At 28.9% G+C, this 24,354-nt stretch overlaps 2 protein-coding genes across 2 annotated transcripts; one reads left to right on the top strand and one right to left on the bottom strand.

Annotated features, from left to right (window-relative positions):
• The first annotated feature begins 5,634 nt into the window (after positions 1-5,634).
• LOC130980023 (inactive poly [ADP-ribose] polymerase RCD1) lies at positions 5,635-11,272 on the top strand. Its single transcript, XM_057903609.1, has 8 exons — positions 5,635-5,990; positions 6,361-6,417; positions 7,675-8,914; positions 9,171-9,412; positions 9,722-9,804; positions 10,475-10,609; positions 10,693-10,788; positions 10,896-11,272. The coding sequence occupies exons 3-8, from the start codon at positions 7,833-7,835 to the stop codon at positions 10,935-10,937; spliced, it is 1,680 nt and encodes a 559-aa protein (XP_057759592.1). The 5' UTR covers positions 5,635-5,990; positions 6,361-6,417; positions 7,675-7,832; the 3' UTR covers positions 10,938-11,272.
• A 952-nt stretch (positions 11,273-12,224) lies between these two features.
• LOC130982154 (probable inactive shikimate kinase like 2, chloroplastic) lies at positions 12,225-15,073 on the bottom strand. The gene is made up of 8 exons (XM_057906029.1): positions 14,825-15,073; positions 14,432-14,622; positions 14,139-14,333; positions 13,912-13,973; positions 13,650-13,716; positions 13,448-13,566; positions 12,758-12,934; positions 12,225-12,577 (listed from the first exon to the last, which is right to left on the bottom strand). Exons 1-8 carry the CDS (start codon positions 14,999-15,001, stop codon positions 12,480-12,482), a joined length of 1,086 nt encoding a protein of 361 aa, XP_057762012.1. The 5' UTR covers positions 15,002-15,073; the 3' UTR covers positions 12,225-12,479.
• Positions 15,074-24,354: the final 9,281 nt, after the last annotated feature.

Below are 24,354 nucleotides of genomic sequence, written 5' to 3'. Positions count from 1 at the left end.
ATATAAATTATTTCAATAAAATTACATAAAATAGATAGTTTGTTAATTGATTTATTTGGATTAATTTCATTTCTTTTTTATATTTAGTTTATATATTTTATTATTGTAATTGTTAGCGGTTGAATATTTTGTAACCATAATTTATTCAAATTTTAATGAAAAAGAGACTAAAAAACATCAACATTATTGAAGAATATTAATTAAATTGTATCCTTTGTGATGAAGCGTGGGAGGTAATGCGGGTTAATTCAATAGAAATTACAAATTAGAGAGATGTTCGATGTTTGGTGTGATCAACAAAGGATTTGGATCTCTAAAATTTAAATTTCATTTTAAATAATAAAATGTAATTTTTATTTTTGAATTATTTTTTTTTCATATTTATTTTTGATTCTATTTATAAAATCAATAGTGAGAGATCATATTTTACTTTTTAAAGTGAAATTCAAATTTTAAAAAATCTAAATCCACCAACAAAAAATTGATATAGATAGAAGAAAATGGATAAATTTTTATTTTGCTGTTGGTAAAAATTAATATACAGTTGTTTTTATATAAAGTTATTAATTAAAAACTTTTAAATAATTTAATATATTTGACTAAAATATTATCTAACTATTCTTAACTTATAAATTTTATAAAATAAACAAAATTCAGTGCGAAGAGGATTGAGAAGAAATCTTAAGTCATTGGGGGAGAATAGGAAAAATGTAAACTTAATGATGGAGGACTTGGGAAGGTTAGGGAAAGGGATCTTCAGTTAAGGGCACCCTCTTTTCTTGGATCATATAAATGAGTTTGGTGGTTATGGTCTTATTTTATTTCAAAAAAATAAAGTTTTGTTGTAAGTGGGTATGTTGTTGATGATCACAACGGCTTGAAGATTATTGTTTGTGAACTAATTTCTATAGAAAATAAATTGTTGACGGTAATTGGTGGCATTGAAATGGTGGTATAATTTATTCTTGAAAAAGATCTAGGTCTACTTGAAGAATGAGTGATTAAAATAGATGCTGAACAATTAATAGAGTGACAGCAAAAGAAAACTGAAAAAAATAACTCTAAAAAACAAATCTATTGATAGATGAAGAAATTTAGCATAAGATTGTGATGGAAAAGATCTTGAGCTACCTTTAATTCTCGAGTCTACTTCGATACTTAGATGAGATATATTCAAACTAAGCATTTTTAATATTATTAACTTTTATCATATTTCTATAAAATAAATATTTTAAAAATAAAAAATTTAAATACAAAATTTATAAACTGTTTTTAATATAATTGTTTATTATTTAAATTATTTTTTTAAAAATAACTTAATTAAATTGTTTTCTCAAACTGGACCTAAGAATATGAAATTTCTTGCCTGCATTATCGCTTCCTTAAACAAAGTTTTTCAAAATGCGGTCAATATTATCCCTCACATTTAAAAGAATCTTCATAATTTACAACTCTCAGTTTACATTGCGTGTAAATACGCACTTCTCCAACTTTTGAATAGCGTAAAAATTATTATAATAAATGGTTCTTCTCTCTCTATCAATACCGCAACACTTAAAATTTAAATAAAAATCAAAATTTCTCAAAAAGTCTCGCAACATCGTCGCAAAAAGTGAAGGAAATTTTGAAGCTAAATTCGAAAAGAATTACGAGAAAATGAAATAAGAAGATGAAAAAGAAGAAACATAAGACGAGGAGGAGGAAGAGGACAAATTTTAAATTATTTAGAACTTATCAGTACAAAAACATAGAAATTTCATAAACAATACACATAAATATCTTAGTTTTATACCGAAATTTGCTATAAATACACAAAAATATTTTCTTTAATGCTGCATTTTTTCCTTTTATTTTTCCCTTATTTCTTTCTTTCTTTTAGTTGAATGAATGTAAATTCATCCTCTTTCAAGTAATTTTGTAACGTTATGTCTTTTTTATTCTTCTTTGTTTTATTTTTTAATTCTTATTAAGAGAATAAAATAAGAAAAAACTTGAGAAAGTGAAACAAGAATGAAATGATGAATAAGAACAAAAAAAAAAGAAGAAAAAGAAGGTGATGATGATGAAAAAAAATAAGAATAAACAACAGAAGATGAGAAGGAGTAAGATGAAAAATTTTGAATTATGCAAAACTTATCAATATAAAAATATCGAAAATTCTTTAATAACATACATAAATATCTTAGTTTTATACCAAAATTGGATGCAAATACACAAAATATTTATTTTAATGCTGTATTTTTTCTTTTTTTTTCATGTTTCTTCTTTTTTTAGTCTAATAATTGTAAGTTCATTCTCTTCTAAGTAATTTTGCAGTATTATGTATTTCTTTTTCTTTTTTGTTTGATTTTTTTATTTTTATTCTTATTAAAAAAGTAAAACGAGAAGAAACTTTAGAAGGTAAAATAAGAAGAGAAAGATGAATAAGAAAAAAAGAAGAAGAAGATGGTGGTGATGAAAAAAAAGAAGCAGAAGATGACTACAATACACATACACCGAAAATTCTTAAATAATACACATAAATATATTAGTTTTACATTGAAATTGACTACAAATACAAAAAAATATTTCCTTTAATGCTGCATATTTTTTTCTTCGTTTTTTTATTTCTTTCTTTTAGTTGAATGAATGTATGTTCATCCTTTTTCAAATAATTTTGTAGCATTATGTGTTTATTTTTTTATTTTTTTATTCTTGTCAAGAGAGTAAAATAAGAACAAACTTGAAAAGATAAAACAAGAAAAGTAAATAAATAAGAAAAAAAAGATGATAATGATGATGATGAAAAAGAATAAGATACAGCAAAAGATGAAGAGGAGGTAGAAGAAGTGTTTTAAATTATGCATAAGTTATCATTATACATACACCAAAAATTCTTAAACAATACACGAAAATATCTTAGTTTTACACCGAAATTTGCTACAAATACACAAAAATAAATTTTTTAATACAGAACTCCTACATTATATTCAATTTAAACCATCAACGATGAACAACAATTTTCATAAACAAAAAAAAATATTATTCATCATCTATAGAATCATAAACTATTAACGAAAACATTAACTAAAATTGAACCACATCTCAACCACTTGATTGGATTCAAAATAATATTTCACTTCGGGTTTAATTGACAATCTAAACTTGAATCATTCATTATCTTCAATAACAAGATAACTGTTCAAAATTGATTTCAAAACTTGATTTAAAAAATCGTAGAGAACGAAAGAAATTGCAAAAAACTAAGAAAGAGAATGCAGAGAACAAATGAAGAGAAACACAGAGATGGAATAGAATGTAGATCGAAAATGCTGAGAAAATTCAAAAACAAAAACGAAATTTTTTTGAAAAATACAGTTATATATTCGCGCGTTAATTGAAAAGTTTATTAGATAATAGCGCGTGAGGTGAATTATATTAAAAGACTTGTATAGACTTGTATTAAAAAATAACTTGTATGTAAAAAATATTTCTTTATAAAAATATCTAATTAATTAATGTCATATCAAAGAAACAATAGTTATTTTTTATATTTGACCGCATTAATAGTCTTTTAAATAAATGAATGTATTAAATCACTGAGTAAATTCTTTTAAGTTAAACTTAATTTTTTTGAAGAGAAACATAAAAAAAATATATAGAAATTTATTAACAACAAATACAAAAATTTCATAGTGTTAAATACATAATTTTTTGGAAAAAAAAACCATAGGAAATGAAAACAATTTGCTGTAATAAACACAAAATTTGTATTCAAATTACATTTAGGTATTATTTAACTAAAATTTATGTATTTTTTCAATTAAAATTCATATATTATTTTTTATGTGATTCAACTAAAAAATTTCACAATTTAAATATTTTTTATGTTATGTAATTAAAATTTTTATATTTTATAACTAAAATTTTTGTATTTCTTTTCCTTGTCATTCAACTAAAAAATCTAAACAATTCAAAATAATTTAATTATTTAACTAAAATTAGTACAATTTAAAATAAATTTTATATTGTACAACTAAAATTTATGTTTTTTTTTTATTTTTTTCCCTCAGACTTCTTCTCCTTTTCTTATAAGAAAAAAAATGTGAATAAAAGGAAGAAGAAAAAAAATATAGAGCAATTAAAAAGAAGAAAAAATATGTAATTTACGCATATGTTTTGTAAAAGATTTTTTCATCTACCACTATCAAATTCTTTAAAAGAACAAATTATCAAAATAATATTCGAAAGTTTATATCGCTAATAAAAATAATTTCAAAAAATGTTAACGATAAATAAGCCATCGAAAGATTTAAAAATATGACAACAAATTATATTTTAAATATATATTCTAAAGAAAGACTTTAGAGATTAGAGATTGATGTAATTTTTTGTATGTATTATTAAAAATTAATATCTTTTTAATCTTAAATTTTAGTAATTTTATGTCAAATGATTTTATTCAAAAAAATTATTATGAATGATCACATTTTTCGAAAAATAAAAAAATAAAGGAATTAGATTTTGTTCTAAATTTTTGTTGTATCTATTAAATATTGATTCAAATGTTGTCACAAAAATTTGTATCAAATAGATAAGTCAATTGTTAAATACGAAAGTTTTTTTTGTCACTTATAAAAATATAATATTTATTATTTTTTTGTCATATTTTTAAATTATATAAGGGTTGGTTTGTCAATAATATCTTTCAGTAACATTTTTGTTAGCGTCTAAATTGTTCGAATGTCAAATTGGTAGTTAACTATTTTTTAGGGGTGAAGGCATACTGGATCGAATTGAATATGACCAAAATTTCGATCCGATCTGTATTAAAATCATCGGATTGGACCAGATCAAATATCCACAGTTTTTAAGCTTGGATTCAATCTGCTCATTTGTGAATCGGATCAGATAAGATATATCCGCAAAATACAAAAATATTTTTAAAAGGTTATTTTATTAAAAAATATCAATAAAATTCATGTTTTCTATTCTTTTAAATATGTTTATTCTTAAAACAATATTAAACATACTTTTTTTGAATAATAAATTAAAATAATAAACATATATAATAATTATTAGTTAAAATAAAACATAAAAAATATTTACTTATTTATTTCTTTATTTTTGAAGATACGCAGATATGCAAATACCTACACAAAATTCGCAATCCGGTTCTATTAGTGTGCAGATTCGATCCAATAATCTTGACGAGCGACTATTTTTCGAATCGAATTCGAATAAACACAGTAAATATGCGAATTAGATTCGATCCATGAACATCGTACTTTTTTAAAATAAAAGTAGTCAAAATACATTAAATACATTAAATGCATTTATTTCTTAGAAAGTAATTAATTTTTTGTGATTAGAAAGGCATTAATTGCAATATATAATATCAGTTTATAAAATAAAAAGCAACAATTTCTAGAAGTAGGAGTAGATATGGATGACTATATAAGTAGTAGATCATAATGAGTATTCAGCAATACAAAAAAAAAAGGACAAAAATACAAAAAATAAACAGTGAAACTCATACACGTCAGCGCAATCGTCACCGTCCAATGAGAACTCGCTTGTGACGGAAGAAAGTGACGAAGCAGGTAATAATATCAAAACCCAGTTGGGTTGTGAAATTTGCATGCCCTGGCTTGTGAAAGAGGTAGAGTGGGGAAGTTGAAGGAAAAAGGGGTTAGGAACAGTGAATAGAATCTGCGATTGAAAGGAAAATAACGCTTTCCATTAAAACCTTTCCCTTCAAACTCACACAGATTGGAACAACGGTGTTCCTTTCTTTCTATTCGCCGACTCCTCTCTCCAAGTTAGGGTTTCTTCGCCACACCGCGGAGAACACTTATAATAAATAATTATATATACATATCTAATTATCCTTAGGACAAATTCTTTTGTATAAAGAGATTAAAAAAAAAAAGAGGAGGGGATTAAGATTATTTTATCTTGTGTGGTAATTAGGTTAATCTGTTTGTTTTCTCTGTGTTTGGGGAACCCAGGTAATTTTCAAAATTCTTGCTCTAGATTATTTATTTATTGTTAGAATAATTTTGATTGTTTTGGTGGAATATGTTGACCTTGGAATTTGTGGCTTTAATTTGTTAGATCGGGTTTGGTTTTTGTTGATCTGTATATGTTGAGCTGATTTTGTTGTTTGGGTGATTCTTAGGGCTAATTTTGGTGTTAGAAGTAGTGATATTCATGGAAATGGATTTAAAAAAAAAAGAAAAAGAAGTATGAATATGTTTTGATTTGAAAATGTTATGTTAAGCTGTTTAAAGCTATGGTTTTGCTGTTTTGATTGTGGGATTAGTGTTTTTGGTGTTCGTTTCTTTTATGAACTTTTATATTATTAAATTCCATCGTCAGGGGCAGAGCTGTGTCAGAGTAGAGCATGTACAGTATGAACACTATCTGCAACGCTGGGTACGCATATATTTATTTACACATGTGCTTTCACATCAATTTTGTGAAATTTCTTAGTTTTGAATGATTTTAGGGTTGAGTGGTGTTGTTAGTCTGGTTGTGGTGATTTGTTCTTTAGGTTTTAGGTACTCGTACTTGTTTGATTTTTATGCTATAGGGCCCTTTCATGGACTTTGAAGACTTTGGAGTTGATACCAGATTTGTTTGCCTTGTATTCTACTACCTCTGTCCCAAATTACCTGTCACTTTGGAAAATTTGGTACATCTAATATTCAATGTATTTGGATACAATTTAATTTTGAATGTACCAAAATGATAGATAATTTGGGCTAGGTTGAAATTTGATTCCCCCTGCATAAGTTACAATTATGTATAACATACGGTAAGCTGTATGCTACAGTTGTAGTTTAGAGACAGACATCTTAGTTTTTAGATGTTAATTTTATAGGCATTTTATAGGCATTTTGTTTGTCGATATTTAGAAAGCTGGTGCTTTGATGGGAAGTTGGATTGGTTCTATGTGGAAGTTGGGAGAATGGATTTCATTTAGGGAGTTACCTCAGTTGCAAACTTTCCTAGGTGGAATTAATTATATGACGGATTACCAGGTATTGCAATAATTAATGACCTACTTGATGTTGTAAAAGTTGTTGTCCTGAAATAAACAAGAATGCAATAATCATACTTATGCTTTCAATCTTACTACGACTACAGGAGATAGGCTAAGCTGTAACCTACAATGGCAGTTTTGGGGAAGATAGCTTAGTTGATAGGTTAGTTTTGTAAACATTTTGGGGATTACAGAAAATGTTGGAGCCAGGGGTTTGGTTTGTTGATACTTAGCAAGCTGGTGCTTCCTTGCTTGGATATGAAGTTGTATTGGTTTGATTTGGAAGTTTGATAATGTATGTAATACGAGGAACTACTGCAGTTTGAAACTTATTTAGGTGGCATTAATTATAAGACTTGGGTTACCTGGTATTGCAATAATCAATGATATAATCATTGACCTAAATTAAATAAGAATATAATATGAACATTGATATTTTTAATCTTATTACTTTATTATGAGTTTTTATTTTTACCTTGATGTCTGCTTAGAAACCTTAAAAAAATCTAAGGACCAAGCTGATTATTTATCTCATGCTATATCCCTAAGATATTACTTTTGTCATGGAGGAATGGAATTCCTCCCCAAATTTAAATCATGCGATACTATTTATTAGTTCATTATTCTTAAAAGCTTAAAATATCCAGGTACTGCCAAATATCGTTGATGTCATGGTCTTCACCGATGCTGCACAGTTTCTTTGAAACTACATAGGCTCAAGGTCTAGGGTTTGATTTACTGCTGCATCTGAGCCTTTTATACTTTAGTCTTTGTATAGACATTGATCTTGTAGAAGTAGATAGAAATGGAAGGAAAAACTGCAAAGGCATTGGATAGAGTTGCACTCCACATGAAGCGGAAGCGGGCTACCCGATATGATTCACATCGTAACGGGGCTTCTCTGCCACTGTTACGTCAGTGGTCATCATGCAAGGTTGCCAAACGGATGAGATTGGGCCAACATCAAAGCAAGTTGACAAACGGTGGAACTCATATTGGACGGTTCTTACGTGGGTATTATTTGAACTATAAGAAGACTGGACGGCCCGAACGTTTGATGTTCTATAAGAATGGTGACTGGTTGGACTTTCCTAAGGATGTTCTTGACTTGGTTAAGAAAGATCTTGAGGTCAAGAAGGCAACAGTGGAGGTACAGTCAAATGGCCGTCATCTTGTGCTAGATTTTTTGCACATGTATCAGATGGACTTGAAGACTGGTTTGCAACAACCTCTAGCCTGGATTGATGAACATGGATGCTGCTTTTTCCCTGAAATCTTTGCGGCTTCGGATGAACTTTATGATATTTCCAAACAGGAGGGTGTAACTAGTAATGTCGCAAATGAAATAAAACTTAAGTTGGAATTAGCTATAAATGAATTGGATGGCTCCAAAATGTTGGAGTGTAGTGGAGAATCTAATGCTTTGGTTAAGAGCATTCAGATTGATGCCACTGAAAAAAATGATGTAGAAATTGAAGATAGCATTAATAATATGGACTGTCAAAATGTTGGTGAAGCCATTGAACAAAATCGGGACTTAGGATTAGGTGATTATACTGATTCTGTATATGGAAAGTTGGATTTAGATACTGTACAGACGATGTTTCTTAAAGGGATGGTTAGTTCTGGTAATGATACTGGCATATTTGAGATTTATCGCTGCTCGAGTGCAACAACACAAGTGCGATTGGAGCTATTCCAGAAGCAAGCTGAAATTACGAAGAAAGCTCATGGGGATGCTAATGTTCGATATGCTTGGCTTGCTCTTTCAAAAAATGAACTATCTACAATGATGCAGTATGGACTTGGCCATTGTGGACTATCTTTATCTAAATGCAAATATGCTGTTGGTGTCCATCTTGCTGCTGCTACGTGCCCTTATGCAAGGTTATTTTTCTTATCATAAACTTCAAACAAAACATATTTTAATCCTGCTGATAGTACCTTTTTTCCCCTGGAATTTATTGTTAAATTATAATTTGGATGTACTCCTACATACAGAACATTTCTTTCTAATATTTACTTTCATCATCATATTAACTCTATTGCCTACCTTGTTATATTATTCTTATTCTTATTCTTATTCTGGATACTTCTGTTGGAATGCTCAGAAAAGAATTTACCTTTGTTTTCCCATGTACAGTGCACGTTATTGCGATATTGACGAAAATGGGAATAGCCACTTGGTCTTGTGCCGTGTAATAATGGGAAACATGGAGCTTCTTCCCGCGGGTGGTCGACAGTTCCGTGCCAGTAGTGGTGAATATGATAATGGGGTTGATGACATTCTACATCCAACATACTATATTGTATGGAATATGAATATGAACTCCCACATCTACCCAGAATTCGTTGTTAGTTTCAAGGTGGCTACAAATATTCAAGGTGATACCTTATTGCTACTGTTTTCTTACCCTTGATATTCTTGTTTTCCATTATTTATTTATTTATTTATTTTGTTTTGGGGTGGGGGGGGGGGGGGGGACTTGTACATTTCGGTGATGTATAATTAGTACTGAGTGACTTGATCAGAAGTACATAACTGATGTCTATAGTTCATTCTTTCCATTATGATGGAAAGCTCTCAAATTCCCTTCTAGGAAACGGGGTTTCAACTATAGATTGTTCTTACCTTCGTGGTTGGGTTCTCTTACAGAGTTGTTCCTAATACCTGACAAATGTGCATTTTTACAGGCAACCATGGTAACCCTGGGGTTAATGTAGGTGCAGTTGGTCAATGTGACCCTTCACAACCAGAGTCTTCTACAGTAGATAATGTAAGCCACTTTATATTTCACTTTGTTTTATAAGCATTGCCAATTTTTCTAAATAGAAGGTATTGGTACACTACCTTTTTGGTGTTTCTCTTTTTTTTAACCATGAATACTTCCACTTTGCCCTTTTAGTAATTATCTTCTCTTCTTCATTGATATTTTTTCCCTAAAAAGAAAAAGACAAAATGGTTAGTTTTCAGTTCGAAGAGGCAAAATATATTGTAAGGTTTAGTTTCTTAAAAATTTGGTTGGTAAATGGGATGATGGCAATTCATCATTGGATATTGGTATAAAAAACTTGTACACAAATAGTGCATAAAAGTTACTCTTGTAAATAATCTTCTAAAAATATATTGGCCAAATTGAAGAACATATAAATTCTTCTGCACACATTATTAGATCATTTTAATAAAAAAGGTTTCTGTCTTTGTGAAAAGATCAAACTTGATATAGTAATTTTTATAAAGTGGAAACAAATTTAATTAGTTAGTTATAGAGTGCAGTAAAATTTAATAAAATAATAGGATCAAATAAATGTCCATACCTTCATACTAGTAAAATAAACTTTAAGTCAGTAGGGGTCAAGTGCCCCCCCCCCCCCCCCCCCCCCCTCTCCTTGCAAGTCCATCCTTCACTGCGTTTTCCAACCAATTTTGGGTTGTTGGTACCTCAGGGAAAAGCTGTGCCTGCTGCTCGCCTAGTTCCGAAATCCCCATGGATGCCTTTTCCAGCCCTTTTTGCTGCTATCAAAAGCTCGGTGCCTCCCAGCACCATGGATGCCATCAAAGGAGATTATGAACGATTCCAGGTATGTAAAGTAGTTCCACTGCATGGCCTTATTTGTCTCGGTTGGTGAAACATCTCTGATATATCATGCTGTTTTTTTCGCAGAAAAAGCAAATATCCCGTGATGTTTTTATTCAGAGGTTGAGGTTCATAGTTGGAGATAATCTCTTGAGAACTACAGTACAAAAACTTCAATACAAGGTATAAATAACTTGAGCATTACAAGCAATTCCTTGCTTTTAAGGATATCACTTCACTTGTCTTCTGCGGCTTACACCTCCTAAATAATTAAATGGTTACTTGCACAGATACCGCGGAGTGGTGAATCGAAGGTACCAGCCAAGGAGTAACCATGATATGCTTGAATGAGGAAGTGGAGATCTTTGTAGTTTGGTTTGACTCTTCAACTTTTGAGTCAGAATAAAGTTCTGAATATTAGGTCGTAGGCAAAGCACACTCATCTTCTTTTGTTCTCATTTTCATTCAGACCTTACTTCGTAGAAGATACTAGTACTTTAGATGATTGGGATCGATTGTGTTCATATGTAACCTTAAGTTATTATTTTCTACCGTGCTTTGAATAATTTACCGTTTCGAAATGAATCCTCGCGTAGTACTTTTGTAAATTGAACTCTTTGTGGAAGTAATGGATAGTTTGGAGCATTTCTTTGTGATTTACCACCAATTGTGTGATGTTGCTGCTGAAGACCCTTGTCACGCTAGAAGTTGCCTTGTCTTATCAGGTTGGGGATGCAGGTAACATCGCTTCTATTGGAATTGTTTAAAGTATGTTGATGTCATTGTTGTGTTTGTTTCATGTTATATTAAGGTTTAATTTAATTTTTGGAATTGCTACAAGGGAATTATTTACTGAGACATCAAATACTTACGTTCAAAAATATTGTTCTAAGAATTACACGTTTTCATGTTGGGGGAATAAAAACTAGCATCTACAAATAGTGTAATTTTTATGTGTGAATTCGTTTGGTAAATAGTAAACTTAGATGGAGAGTGAAAATTATAACTAAATTTTTCAGAAAATTTTAGAAAAGTATTTATTCACATAATATCTTTTTTTTTTAATATTTATTACTAAAGAGTAATCTTCATTGTTTACTAAAAATATTTTTCACCGTAGTATTATTTTTTTTATATGCACCTTTGTTCATCACCACAATAATTAAAGAGGAGAGAGAAGATATAATAGAAAAGATATTAAGTGGTTGAACAATATAGAGTAAGAAATTTATTTTTTATGGGAGATAACAGGATGTCTCCTAAAATTATTAGTATATCTAATTATTATTTTTTTAAAATTTTAAATTCTATTAAGTTTAAAATGACTCTTTGAAATTTGATTATTTTTAAAATGAATTCTCAAAGTGTTTTCTCCCCTACATAACACAATGTTTTGGAAATTATAACAAATGTTTATAGGAATATGCAATGTAGACTGAACGGGATTGTAGTTTTCTGGATCATATATATATATATATATATATATAATGTACGAATAGAATTGACTCATGATTTTTTCGGATGAAAATCGCACTTTATCAGTTTATTTCTGTTCTTGATGATTTGGCAATGTTGTTCATTTAATTTGATTATGCAAATTGATGATAGCAAGCAGTTGCACAATATACATATTCGTTTGGAAGGGTGATTTTGCCGCAAGGTTATGAGAAAGGCAAATCATAATGGATTTAGTACTTGGTTGGCGAATACGAGAGGATCTCTTACATGAATGTTCCCCCTTCCATTGCGTAGTTGTCCATAGAGCACTTTGTTTTTGGCAATAAAATTACAATATGAATCATTGAAGCCATCTCATGTTACCTTTATGGTAAGACAAATTCAAGTTAATCTTTACAAGCAGCATTACTGTGTGCCTAGTTCATGTCGCCTTCACTTGATGGATCCCAACCGGGTGGCTTGATGTTTGGCCAGTCACCACGACATCCTAGTCTTATGTACAGACTCTTTTTGCCTGCAAGGATCACAAAAATTAATATAAGTAATGCACTAATCCAACATGTTTTAAGCTTCCCTGTCTTCAACCTAAAACCCCCTACTCCTACTTTCAACATGCCAATTGCCAAGGCAGAAATTGTGATGCATTTATCTATGAAATCAGAGAATGCATGGAATCCAAATATAAATTAAGTACCTGGGAGTTTCTTGTCTGACAGGATTAACTGTTTTAAGGCACTCAAACATGCTTGTGCCACACTTTTGGCATATGCAGGATCCCAGCCCTGAAGTTTAACAACCACATCTGCATTTGTGTATGCAGTACTGCCATCTCTGACGCTTTTATGGGTCTCCTCCTTTGCAGAATCTTCATCTGTATTTTAGGCTACCAAAATCAGTTTTACTGGAAAAAAAATGATGCAATCATGGTAGTAAATATGCCTTGGTAGAAATTTAGAGCATGTTTGGGAAGAGGGAGACAGAAGATCATAAAAGGTTAGTTAATAAATATTGTCCCCGTTGTTTGGTAGGTTCTTGTAAGTTGCATGCTCTTTCATTTTCCGCTACTACTTAAAACGAAAAAAGAAAAAAAAAATCTAAAACAAGGCTGAAGTTTATTTGAAACATCAAATCTTTTCCCTTTTTGCTCCCATTATTTCAAAATGAGGAAGAATTTTTTCCCATCATTTCCCTGCCTAAATCCCCAATCCGAACAAACTCATAGTAGATGCAGCAATAAATGTTTTTTCATGACTCAAGTAGAGTCCTGGATGTATCATCTCTGCTTTAGTTGCAAGTCAAGAATAAATTTCTAGGTTCAAAACAAGCTTGGACTCCCAAAATAAATCGTGTGAGAATCAATCAAGAATGAACTGACAAATTTCACCTTTGGCTTCAGTCTGTGACAACCAGACAGAAAAACCAGCATAAAGATGCCGCCACTTATCAGCACTTCCGGCAGCTCCATGTTTCCCTCCTAGTGTTGCAACTACTGTCCTCACATGACTGGCAGACCACTCAATCAGAAATAAATGAGTTGATTCCCAATAAAAGAGTATTCAGAAAATGAAATGAAGCCATTGATTTACCTGCTAATGCTTTCTAGTACTGCACTTTCTGCCTTTGCTACTGAATCAGAACCTTCAGCAAGCAGCCCTGGAATATATTACACTAGTTAATACGCAGCAAAACACTATCGAATTTTAGTACTTAAGATTTTAATTACAATTCACAACATTAGTATGCAGAGAATTGATGATACACGCATAGTATTATGCTTGCCAAAACCATTCAACACTGAGGAAAAAGACCAAACTTTGACTGCAAACAAGGTTTAGCAATGATACTCACATGAATCCACTGTTTGGTTTGAAATTGATTCCAGTAACTCTTTTGTACTAAGTGGTGTGTACCTGAGAAGAATATCAAGAACAACTTATAAAGCCAGTGATGAAATTTACTTATCAATCTTAAACATCCAAGCAGAAGTGCAATATATGAAATTGGAAATAACGAAGGTTCAGATATTCTTATGCAGTGTGAATAGACAATCAGAATTACACATGAACTTATTATACCCAAGTCCAGTTGCAAGCTCTTGAGCCACTTTCTGGTTGATTTCGGTGCATTCGCCAACAAGGTAGATCGATGCACCTTTCAACAGTTGTGTGGATCCGGCAGCAAGCGATTCCCACGACTCCATGATATCGGGCCATTTCAAATCAGGATCATGTTTCTTGAAGTTCACAACCAGTTGATCATCATCAAGGTACCTACCCGAAAACCGAACCATTATTCAACCAACAAGACCAAGGTGAATCAAGCAATTCAACAAAGTTTCTAATATGTTTGTAGTTTGAATTGCACAAACCATATAGTTTCAGCAGGTTTAATCCTGTCGAAAAGGCGATTAGTTTCTATGAGTGTGATGGGAGATCCTGGCCTCAATACTCTGATAGCTAAAGAAGTGTCATCAGCATTAACTGATAAATCTCTTGAACTTCCAACATCTAATCCTCCTATGCTTAATCTTAACTCCACCTCAGAGGAACCATCAGAAAACTGCATTTCATTAACTACCTACTATCAAATGTAATCTAATGCAATCAATAGTCAAGCTCCACATACAAAACATAAGAACTCCCAAAAAAAAGAGGGGTAGACAGTTAAACGTTAAAACGAACCAACTAACTAACTAACGAACCATTAACTGAAACAATTAACTAACTAACTAACAAATCAACTAAAGTGACGCAGTGGTTACCTCGTAGGTAGTGGTGGAGAGTGGGGCAGTGCAGGAACACTTGAAGGAGCGAAGACCCACTAACTGTTTGTGTTTATGTTTGTGAGAATAAGAGAATGAAGGGAAAGACACCACCACGCTTTTAGTGGGAATGGCATGTCGGAACAGAAACCAAACACCTTTTGCTGCCGCTGCCATTTCAATGGATATTGGAATAGATGGCAACTTAGCAAGCACTTCTACATTTATTTATGAAACACAGAATATTTTTTCCTTCATTATCACTTACGAAGGGATTGATTTAGGGCTTGTTTGGGTGAGCTTTTTTTAGAAGATCTTTTTTCGAGTTATATTTTTTTTAAAAGATCTTATAGAGAAGTAAAAGTAATTTTATGTTTGGATATCTCATGTAAAAAGGTCTTCTTATCTATCAATTATGTTTGGGTATAACAATATAAAAGTACTTTTTTGTTTATTTATTACATGAAAAATATCTTTTTTTTAAGGAAAAAAGATCTTTTAAAAAAAGATATAAATTACAGCTTCTCAAAAAAATCTTTTTTTTTTTTTTATTTTACTAGTGCTTTTACTTTTACTACTAGAAGTTTGCCAAACACGTTAAAAAATAAAAAAAGATATTTTTTCATTGAAAAAAGATCTTTTTTTAACAAAATAATGGCGCCCAAACATGCACTTAGATTTTAACTATTTTGAGTAATTAGTTCACTAATTCACTTAAATAAGTATTAGAAGTTTGAATAAATTTAAACATATAATAATCAATTTTTAAATAAATTTAAGATTATTAGCGAATTAATTTTTGAGTTGTTGATATTTCAGATAAAAAATATTAAAAAATATATATAATTTTTTTTAATATTTAAATTAAGTCTCATTTTTGTTCTTAATAAATGAAGGTTTTATTCTTATTACAAATATTTTATTACGTCATATTTTAATTATTTCATAAAATTGGAAGTTTTTTTTTTCAGAAGCTTTCCATTCTTCTATTATCATTTTTTCTAGGTAAGTGTAATAATGATTGCAATAATTATAGTGATTTAAAATAAAAAAATAACAAAAATAACATTTAAAAAAATTATTTTAATAAAAAATATATATGAAATAAAATGTTTAAGTACAAAAGTATAATATTTTATATGTTTGTCCAAATTGTTTTCTTTCTTTTCGTTTTTTTTTTTGTACTAGAGCAAACGGGCCAGAATGCAACCCAATGTTTTAAAAATAGAAATCAACTGTTTGATTTTTATTTAAAATTATTTCTGAGTGTCATAAGCAGTTCCTATATTTGTGGGCCCTGACATTTTTTTATCCCTTTTTGGGGTGATCATATCATATGGGCCTTTATGTATATCTTGACTATGAACCTTACTTGTTGAAAAAAAAATTATTTTCGTTTAAATCCAGAACACTTAATATTGTGCACCAAAAAACGTTCTTCACTTAAAAAAAATCAATCATAGATAAGAGTAAATATACCAAAAAAAAAAAGTAAGAACTCACCAAATTTAAGTTGGTTAAATAATTAATTTATTAGTCTGTCTAAATAAATATTAAGGTTTGAATTCTATTTTATATATTTAATAACAACTTTTTAAATAAAATTGTATTAAATGTCTTTTGATTTATCAGATTAAAAAATATTCTAAAAAACAAAAAGAAATTAGTGTATTGCATAAGCAATTATATTATATTATCATAAATATTTTATCACTCCTCAATACATGAACGCTTGATACTTTGGCATTACAAATACATCTCAATTCTCAAGTTCAAAAATCAAAACATTATTATTTTAATTAAGAAAAAAAATGGTGAAAACTCAGTTTTTTTTTTTCCCGCTAAACTTGAGGTTGCTAGAATGATGTGACATGTTGTCAACTCTTAGACATAAAAGTGGATCCTGCCATTTCATTTTCACCCAATGGTACCCATAGTTTTTTTCTCTCAAGAATTCTGGCAAACATTTACGTATCAATGCTCTCTAATTAATGAATTTGTGAACTTTGTATTTGTAGTTATTAGTTTTCATTATAATCTTTTGTTTGCTACTTCTTGTCTTGTCTTAATTTAAATCATACACTCTCATATTTATATCATCCTCTCTCTCTCTCTCTCTCTCTCTTTGAACTGCCAAAATCCCATTCTCATTCCATGATTCTAATTCCGGTGCGAATTTTATACAAATATGCCAATCCACCAATAATTCATTTTGTTTCAACTTTATCATAAAATAAATAAACAAAACTGACTCGCATTTATTATTATATTATTATATAGTAATAATAATGTCCAATCTGGAATTTGGAAAGCACATACATATATATAACCAACAAAATAGAGAATTCTAGTGAATATATGTGATTAATAACTAACTAGTTCGCTGGCTGAAGAAAGAAACATATCTATATATGTTATGGTATCTTCAGACAAGACAAAGTTATCTTTCAGTGTGAGATTTTTGTTTTCTTTTCTCCGCCACTGTTCATATCTGAATATTAATGGGTCAAATAATATTGCATTCTTTTTTGTTTTCTTTTTAATTCAAAATAAATGGGTGTCACACGTACACATACACTCTTCTGCTCTTTAATTTATTGTTTCATCACATTATTGGCATTTACAATGGACCCATTATATGGTTATGGTAGTGGCACTGCAATATACACTGACCAATTTCATTTAATTTTTTTGCATTCCAAGCATCAACCATGCATATATATACTAATAAAAGTATATATATTAATCACCAAGACAAAACGGTGCAACTTGTACAACCAAAAAGCTAAGGTATTGATAGAAAGAAAGTTGGAAAATCAAGTGCTGTCGTCTTCACATGAAGTTGATATCTGAGATCCGTTAGATGATTTGACTGATTTGACTAAATTTTCATCTAACGGCTCTCTGATATCAACTTCACGTGAAGTCGACTTCTCCTGAGTTTTTACCAGAAAAAAAAAAAGTAAAACTAGTATAAAATATGTAATGTAATATTAGTATAATTCCTTTTATAAATACAACAATATAATTAAACAATACTGCAAAAAGTACTTGTGCTAAAAAAATCTTAAATTAAAATCTATTTAATTTTATAAAAGTACGAAATTCTAATTAGACAATATAGTACATAGAATAATTAAACTTGAAGGATTAATATTAAAATGTACAATATATGTGTGTGTATAATATATTCATTAGAAAAAGTCACCTGGAGAAAATATATAATAAGCATGTGTTGAGAAATTAAATAAAAGTAAATTGGATATAAATTAAAAGAGATATATGATAATGAAGATGATGAATGATGGGTCATGTTGGTGTGTTGTTTTTATTTAATTTAGAATGGTCCACAGAAGCACTGGCATATGCATGTCTAAAGAATTATCCTTTTGAATTCTTCTTCTTCTTCTCACAGCAGCAGCAGCTGCTTATTAGGGTCCTCTCTTTTGGTCAGCCTGTGATATGAACAGCCCTATAATATATACATATACATATATATCATCATGAGAAAAGTGGTCCAAATACACATGTGTGTGTATTTGCATCTATCTAAATAAACATATATATGCATGCATCTACATTTATGTTATAATTATAATTTCTATTTAAAAAAAATTAATAAAAGAGTAAATTATTTATTATATTAATTACACTATTTTTGTGGCTAATTTTTTTAGAAATAGACAAACATAATGTATCATTCATTGTTATAAATATATTGAGTATTTTTTTAATATATATAGATAAGAAATCTAGAGTTAGATTTTATGATGAGATTTTACTAATATATTTACTAATATATCTAAATTTTTTACTTTTATATTTCTTCTTATTATTCTTTGTGATACACATATTTTTTAATATTAAAAATAAAAAAGTTCTATTATTGTAAACATTAAATTCATTTTTAAAAGGGTAAAACGGTAAATAACATTATTAGTAGATGAAAAAAAAAAAGAAGGATATACAGTAGGGAGTGATGGAGTGAAGGGTGAACAGAAGAAAGATAAAATGTTTTCGCAAAGGTCACATCGATGGACAAAAGTATTTAAAAGGAAGTAATTATGAATGAATGATTCAAAGTTCAGAGAAGCTTTGGGATAAAGATAAAGTCATCACTCACTCTGACTCTCTGTCTCTCACTGACAACTTTTGTCACCCACCCCCCTCATCTTTCACAAATACCACTCTGCCCCCTCACTTCTTCTTCTATTCCCAAACATACCCCTCATTTTACCAACATTACTCACCATCAATAATAATAATAATAATAATAATAATAATAATAATAATAATAGCAACATATTAAGAAATGTATACTAGATGGAGTTCCGTTTGAAAAATTTTAAAAGTTATTTTTTTGAATTTTTTATTTATAAAAAGTAATAATATTAATATATAGTATAATTTTTAAAATTAAATTGTAATCTTTTAAAAAATTATTTAAATACTTATAAAAAAAATTAAAAAATAATTTTTTTCGTAATAATTTTTTTATTATATTTCTTTTAAAATAAGTACTTTAAAATTAAAAAATTAAATACAAAATAACTTATTTATAAGTTACTTTTAATATAAGTATTTATTATTTAAATTATTTTTTTAAAAAAAATTTAATTAAATTGTTTATCCAAACTAAACTTTTATGCCATTAACTAAAAGATATTATTTTTTTTTACGATATTTTTTAATCTGACAAAATAAAAACTAATTAGTCACGAATTATAATTTCATTTAAAAATTAATCATTAGTTAATAAATTATTATAAATACAAAATAAAACTTAAACTCCAATACTTATTTAAACGAATTTATAAATTAATTATTAGAATAATCTAACTTAAATACTAGTTATTATTATTAGTGTTGAATAGCATTGGAGAGAGAGAGAAGAAAATAGCCCGGCTTGAATGCCGGGCAGAGAAGGAGAGGAATAGGGTTGAATAAGGGGAAGGAGGGTTTGGTCACATTCTCTGTCCTGCCCGGAGTGCCCGTAGTATTGAAGATGTGAAAGGACAAAGGGTGTCTGCTTAGGTCTGAGGCTTAAAACGACAGTGCGGTGGCAATGTCATGTGGTCAGAGAGAGGTCAATCATAAAGCAATGGATTGCTAAATCATTTTTTGTTACCTCGTTCTTTGTGCCCTCTTCAATCTCTCTCTCTCTCTCAATTCTTCTTATTCTATCACATACTACAAATTTCAATGATTTATTTAATTAAACAAACTCCATTGTCTCGTTAGAAATTATATAAAAAATAATATTATTAAAGTATTTTTATTAACGGGTTCAAATTACTCTATAATAAAATGAACATATGTTTGTTAAATATGTATTAACTAATAAATTTGTGTATGTGTTTGACCTACTAGTTACCACAACATATATACATACATAGTAACATACATACCCTTGTTCACTTCCACTCCTTTTCACACTCTTTTTCTCTATAAAAAATAATAAATATATATGTTTGAGATGTCAATTCGGGTGTCACGTGCAAGGGATATGGAAGACATAGGTCTAAATTGTTTTTGAATAACGCTATGACTTTGTTGGTATTATTTGTTATTATATATTATATGATGATGATATGGTTCCAAATTGTGGTTCTTTTATTTCTCTCTCTGAAAAAGAAAAGAGAATGATGCCCTTTGGCTCCCGCGAGAATCTCGCCTTATTATGCGTCGTCTTGTATTCTAACACCTTCCCCATCTCCATAGCCTCAATTTTTGTTAATTTCTCTCTTTTGTCTTTTTCTATTTCTATTTCTATTTTTATTTAATTTTCCCTTCTATTTTCCTTTTAATTAATTAATTAACGCCATCAACTAATCAAAACTTTCTTCTTCCTCTCTACATACAATATGCATGTCTTTTTAGATAAATATAAAAAAATTATATCATTTAAATTATAATTTATTAACCAACGTGCATGTGTCTTACTCGTCATTTTTAATATCTAATTAATTAGAATTTGTTTTATATTACCAAAATATTTACTGAATAATAACTAGCACATGATTAAAATTAAACTCTTATAGTCTTATTGTAACCGTACCAATTACATTTTGATCGTGAAAAATAAATCAATGTAAAGCATGTATTTAATATAGCTCAATTCCATGAACAAAAAAATTAATGTAATTTTTTTATACAATTATGTTAAATGTATAATAATTAAGTTATATATTAAAATATGAATTTGGATTTTCATAAATTATTTTATTATACTACTGTAATAGATTTGACTATTTATTTATTAAAGGTTTATTTTATATATATATATACTATTATATGCTAAAACGTTCTATTTCTTTTTTGTTTTAATTTTTCTTATTTTAGTAAATTTTAGCAGCAAGAAGATAAACATCTTTTGAAGCATTATTTTCATCATAGATTTGTTAATATAAAATAAAAAAGAAACAAACACTTTAGCTTCAAAAGTGGAAGGAACATATATTATATTACTTCCCTGTTATCTATATTGTTGGAGTAGGTATTAGTGATCAAGAAAAGATAGAGTACATATAACAAATAATCCTTCTTTTAAAAAAATAAAATAAAATCATAATTATACTCCCAAGAACTCCTAATGAATATATTTAATGACAATTCATAGAGCTTGTTAATTACATGTAAATAAACATTGGTCAAACTCAAACTCTAGCTGAACCAATATATATCACATACTAAAAATCATGAAACAAAGCAGTTGCATATTTATATATAATAATGTAGAAAATAATATATAAGGCTATGTAAATACAAGTTATATATTTATACCAATTCCAGTGAAGTCTCACATCAAAATAATAATAAGATGTAACTGATCATCAAGAAAATATATTGATTTAAGGTGAAGGTAGCTCCAACATTGTTACTCCATGTCTGTGTTTGGGACCATCAATTAAAATGACCCATACATACGTACCATACCATATCATACCACTACATTATATTATGTTCATATATACGTACAATAACAATTAACCCTTTTTTTTTCTATCTAAAAATCACCATACAAACTTGTTCAAATATATCAATGCCTCAAAACCCTGGTTTCATAATAGACTCTTTCCATAAATCTGCTAAGGCCTTTTTTACTGTTTTTTTTTTTAATTTATTTATTTAAAAAAATGATTCACACACTTCCCACTAGTCTAGGCCCCTTGGTACGTTCCGTTGAAATCAACTGCAATTCTGCAATCACTGATCATTCTGGTAAAAATAAATATAGATATAAGTAATAAATTAAAGCACAATAAATATTATAATAATTAAGTGGACGTGTTTCAACTCCAAAAAATAGTTCAAGACGTGAAGATTGCTAGACAATTATATATTAAGGCCCTAATTTGATTATGTTACGTGTATATTAACATTAGTCACCAAAATTTGTTGAAATATAAATACAAATTTAAAATAAATTAAATTACACATGTATTTATAAAAATATACATTAATGACTAATTTTATTGTACGAATAATATTTTTGCTATAATTATATTATGGTGTGACAACTGGATCAAGCAAGTACATATCTGTAGATTAATCCAAAAAATTATATAGGACTGTTTAATTCTAGAATTAATCTAAGTGGTGAGGATAAATTAAAATTTATAAATGTTACCTATAAAATGAAAGTAAAAAAAATAATATTTTTTTATGAGTAATAAAGACTCAGTTCAGTTTCTTAAATTTTAATTAACTCAATTTAATATATCTCAATTTTGATATCGTAAATTGAGAAGGCAAATTAAATGGCATAATCAAATTTAAAAGATCAAATTACATTATATAGTAAAATTTAGGAGACTATTATTTAGGATAAATTGAAATTAAATATTAATTTTACAAAATCATTTTCAACTAATTAAAATTTAAAAATTCAAATTCCATCTTTGTTATTATTTTTTAATCAAAATCACATGTATTTTTGAATAATATTAGGCCAAATGTATACTATGTATTGGACTACTAAAAAATTAAATTTTAAGATATTAAATTTATGAATTTTTTTAAGGTTTAATTACTCTATTAGTCCTTATAGTTTCGTAAAATTTTCAATTAGGTTCCTATATTTTTTTTAAGGGTAGTGCTAGGGAGCCAATGGCTTAAGTGTACAATGTGTACAATGGGCTAAATTTTTGGTCCATGAATAAAATGAACATCACCATACTAGCTAGAATAACCATCCGATACCAAGGATAACCATCCGGATACCAAGGATAATAAACATCTTAATAAAAAATTAAACTGATTTTGGGGTTCACCAAAGATCGAACTCTTGACCTTTTGAATCTAGAACTCTAATACCATATCTGAAACCACTCATCCCAAAAGCGTAACCTGACAGGACAATGTAACACTAATGGTCATATCTCTAATACTTCTTAAACCTCCATTGTACACATTGTACGCTTAGGCCATTGGCTCCCTAGACTTTTTCTTTTTTTAATTGAGTCCCTGCACTAATTTTTTTTAATTGGATCTCTCTTAACAGTAATTAGTTTAATTATATAGGGACTCAATTAAAAAAAAATTAGACAGGGATCCAAATAAAAGAAAAAAAAAATATAGAAACTTAATTGAAAATAAAATTTGGTGCAAGAACTCAATTAAAAGAAAAAAAAGTATAAAGACCTAATTAAAAATTTTACAAAACTATACAGATTAATAGAATAATTAAACTTTTTTTTAATTTTTGTTTTCTCCAATACAAGACTAATTTTTTACATTTACTATTGAAGAAATAAGAATACTATTGAAGATAATTAAAAAATATATCGTATTTGTGTGAAGTATTTAATAATATTTGTGCATGGTGTCTGACATGAATACTGAACATTAAATTGATTTGCATGAAAATTCGATGCAACACACACAGTGTCAGCTACTGAGCTAACATGGACCCTCACACACTGCAACTTTTTTCATGAAATTAAAAAAAAAAAAAAAAAGAAAAAGAAGCGTCTCGAGGTACTAAAAGCAAAACGACGACGCATAAGCGGGTAGCGTAGTGTATGGGTGAAAACAAGAGCGTGAAAAGTGGGAAGGAGAGTTTTGATGAATGAATGAATGAGAATCAGTGGTCGTTTTCCGTCTCAGAAATATCATTCATTCACACAAAAACCCTTCCCTTCATTCAATTCAATTGTCGTTCCACGACGTTGACGTGACACGTGTACTCTCTCTCTCTCATATCATAGTGTAATGATGAATAAATAATGGGCCTTCTTCTCTCTTCTTTTCTTTTGTTATGTGAATGTGTGAGTTTTATGAGTCAAGAAAGAATGAATGAATGCGTGTGTGTGTAGACTATGCTATCACTGTGAAACTAAGCAGTGCCCAGAACTGTGCCTATTGCTTCCTACTTCTCATTCTTCCATCCATGTATAAACTTTACTATAAATAAATTCAACATTATTATTTATTGCACTATATGTTAGGTTAAATTGCATCACCTTGCATTTTATTACCCATACATAATTAAGCCGGTTCATGAGACAATTTAAAATCGACTTATTAAT

This window comes from Arachis stenosperma, chromosome 5 (assembly GCF_014773155.1).
Source record: "Arachis stenosperma cultivar V10309 chromosome 5, arast.V10309.gnm1.PFL2, whole genome shotgun sequence".
Lineage (NCBI taxonomy): Eukaryota > Viridiplantae > Streptophyta > Magnoliopsida > Fabales > Fabaceae > Arachis > Arachis stenosperma.
This window is presented reverse-complemented; position numbering and strand designations above follow the sequence as displayed.

What these genes read in the sequence shown, in the direction of transcription:
- LOC130980023 (XM_057903609.1), top strand. Translation starts at nt 7,833, where the DNA reads ATGGAAGGAAAAACTGCAAAGGCATTGGATAGAGTTGCACTCCACATG. An exon ending in AGTCTTCTACAGTAGATAAT is followed by an intron (nt 9,805 to 10,474) that starts GTAAGCCACTTT and finishes TTGGTACCTCAG; the next exon opens with GGAAAAGCTGTGCCTGCTGC. An exon ending in TACAAAAACTTCAATACAAG is followed by an intron (nt 10,789 to 10,895) that starts GTATAAATAACT and finishes TTACTTGCACAG; the next exon opens with ATACCGCGGAGTGGTGAATC.
- LOC130982154 (XM_057906029.1), bottom strand. Translation starts at nt 15,001, where the DNA reads ATGGCAGCGGCAGCAAAAGGTGTTTGGTTTCTGTTCCGACATGCCATT. An exon ending in AAACCTGCTGAAACTATATG is followed by an intron (nt 14,334 to 14,431) that starts GTTTGTGCAATT and finishes GTTTTCGGGTAG; the next exon opens with GTACCTTGATGATGATCAAC. An exon ending in GTACTAGAAAGCATTAGCAG is followed by an intron (nt 13,567 to 13,649) that starts GTAAATCAATGG and finishes GTGGTCTGCCAG; the next exon opens with TCATGTGAGGACAGTAGTTG.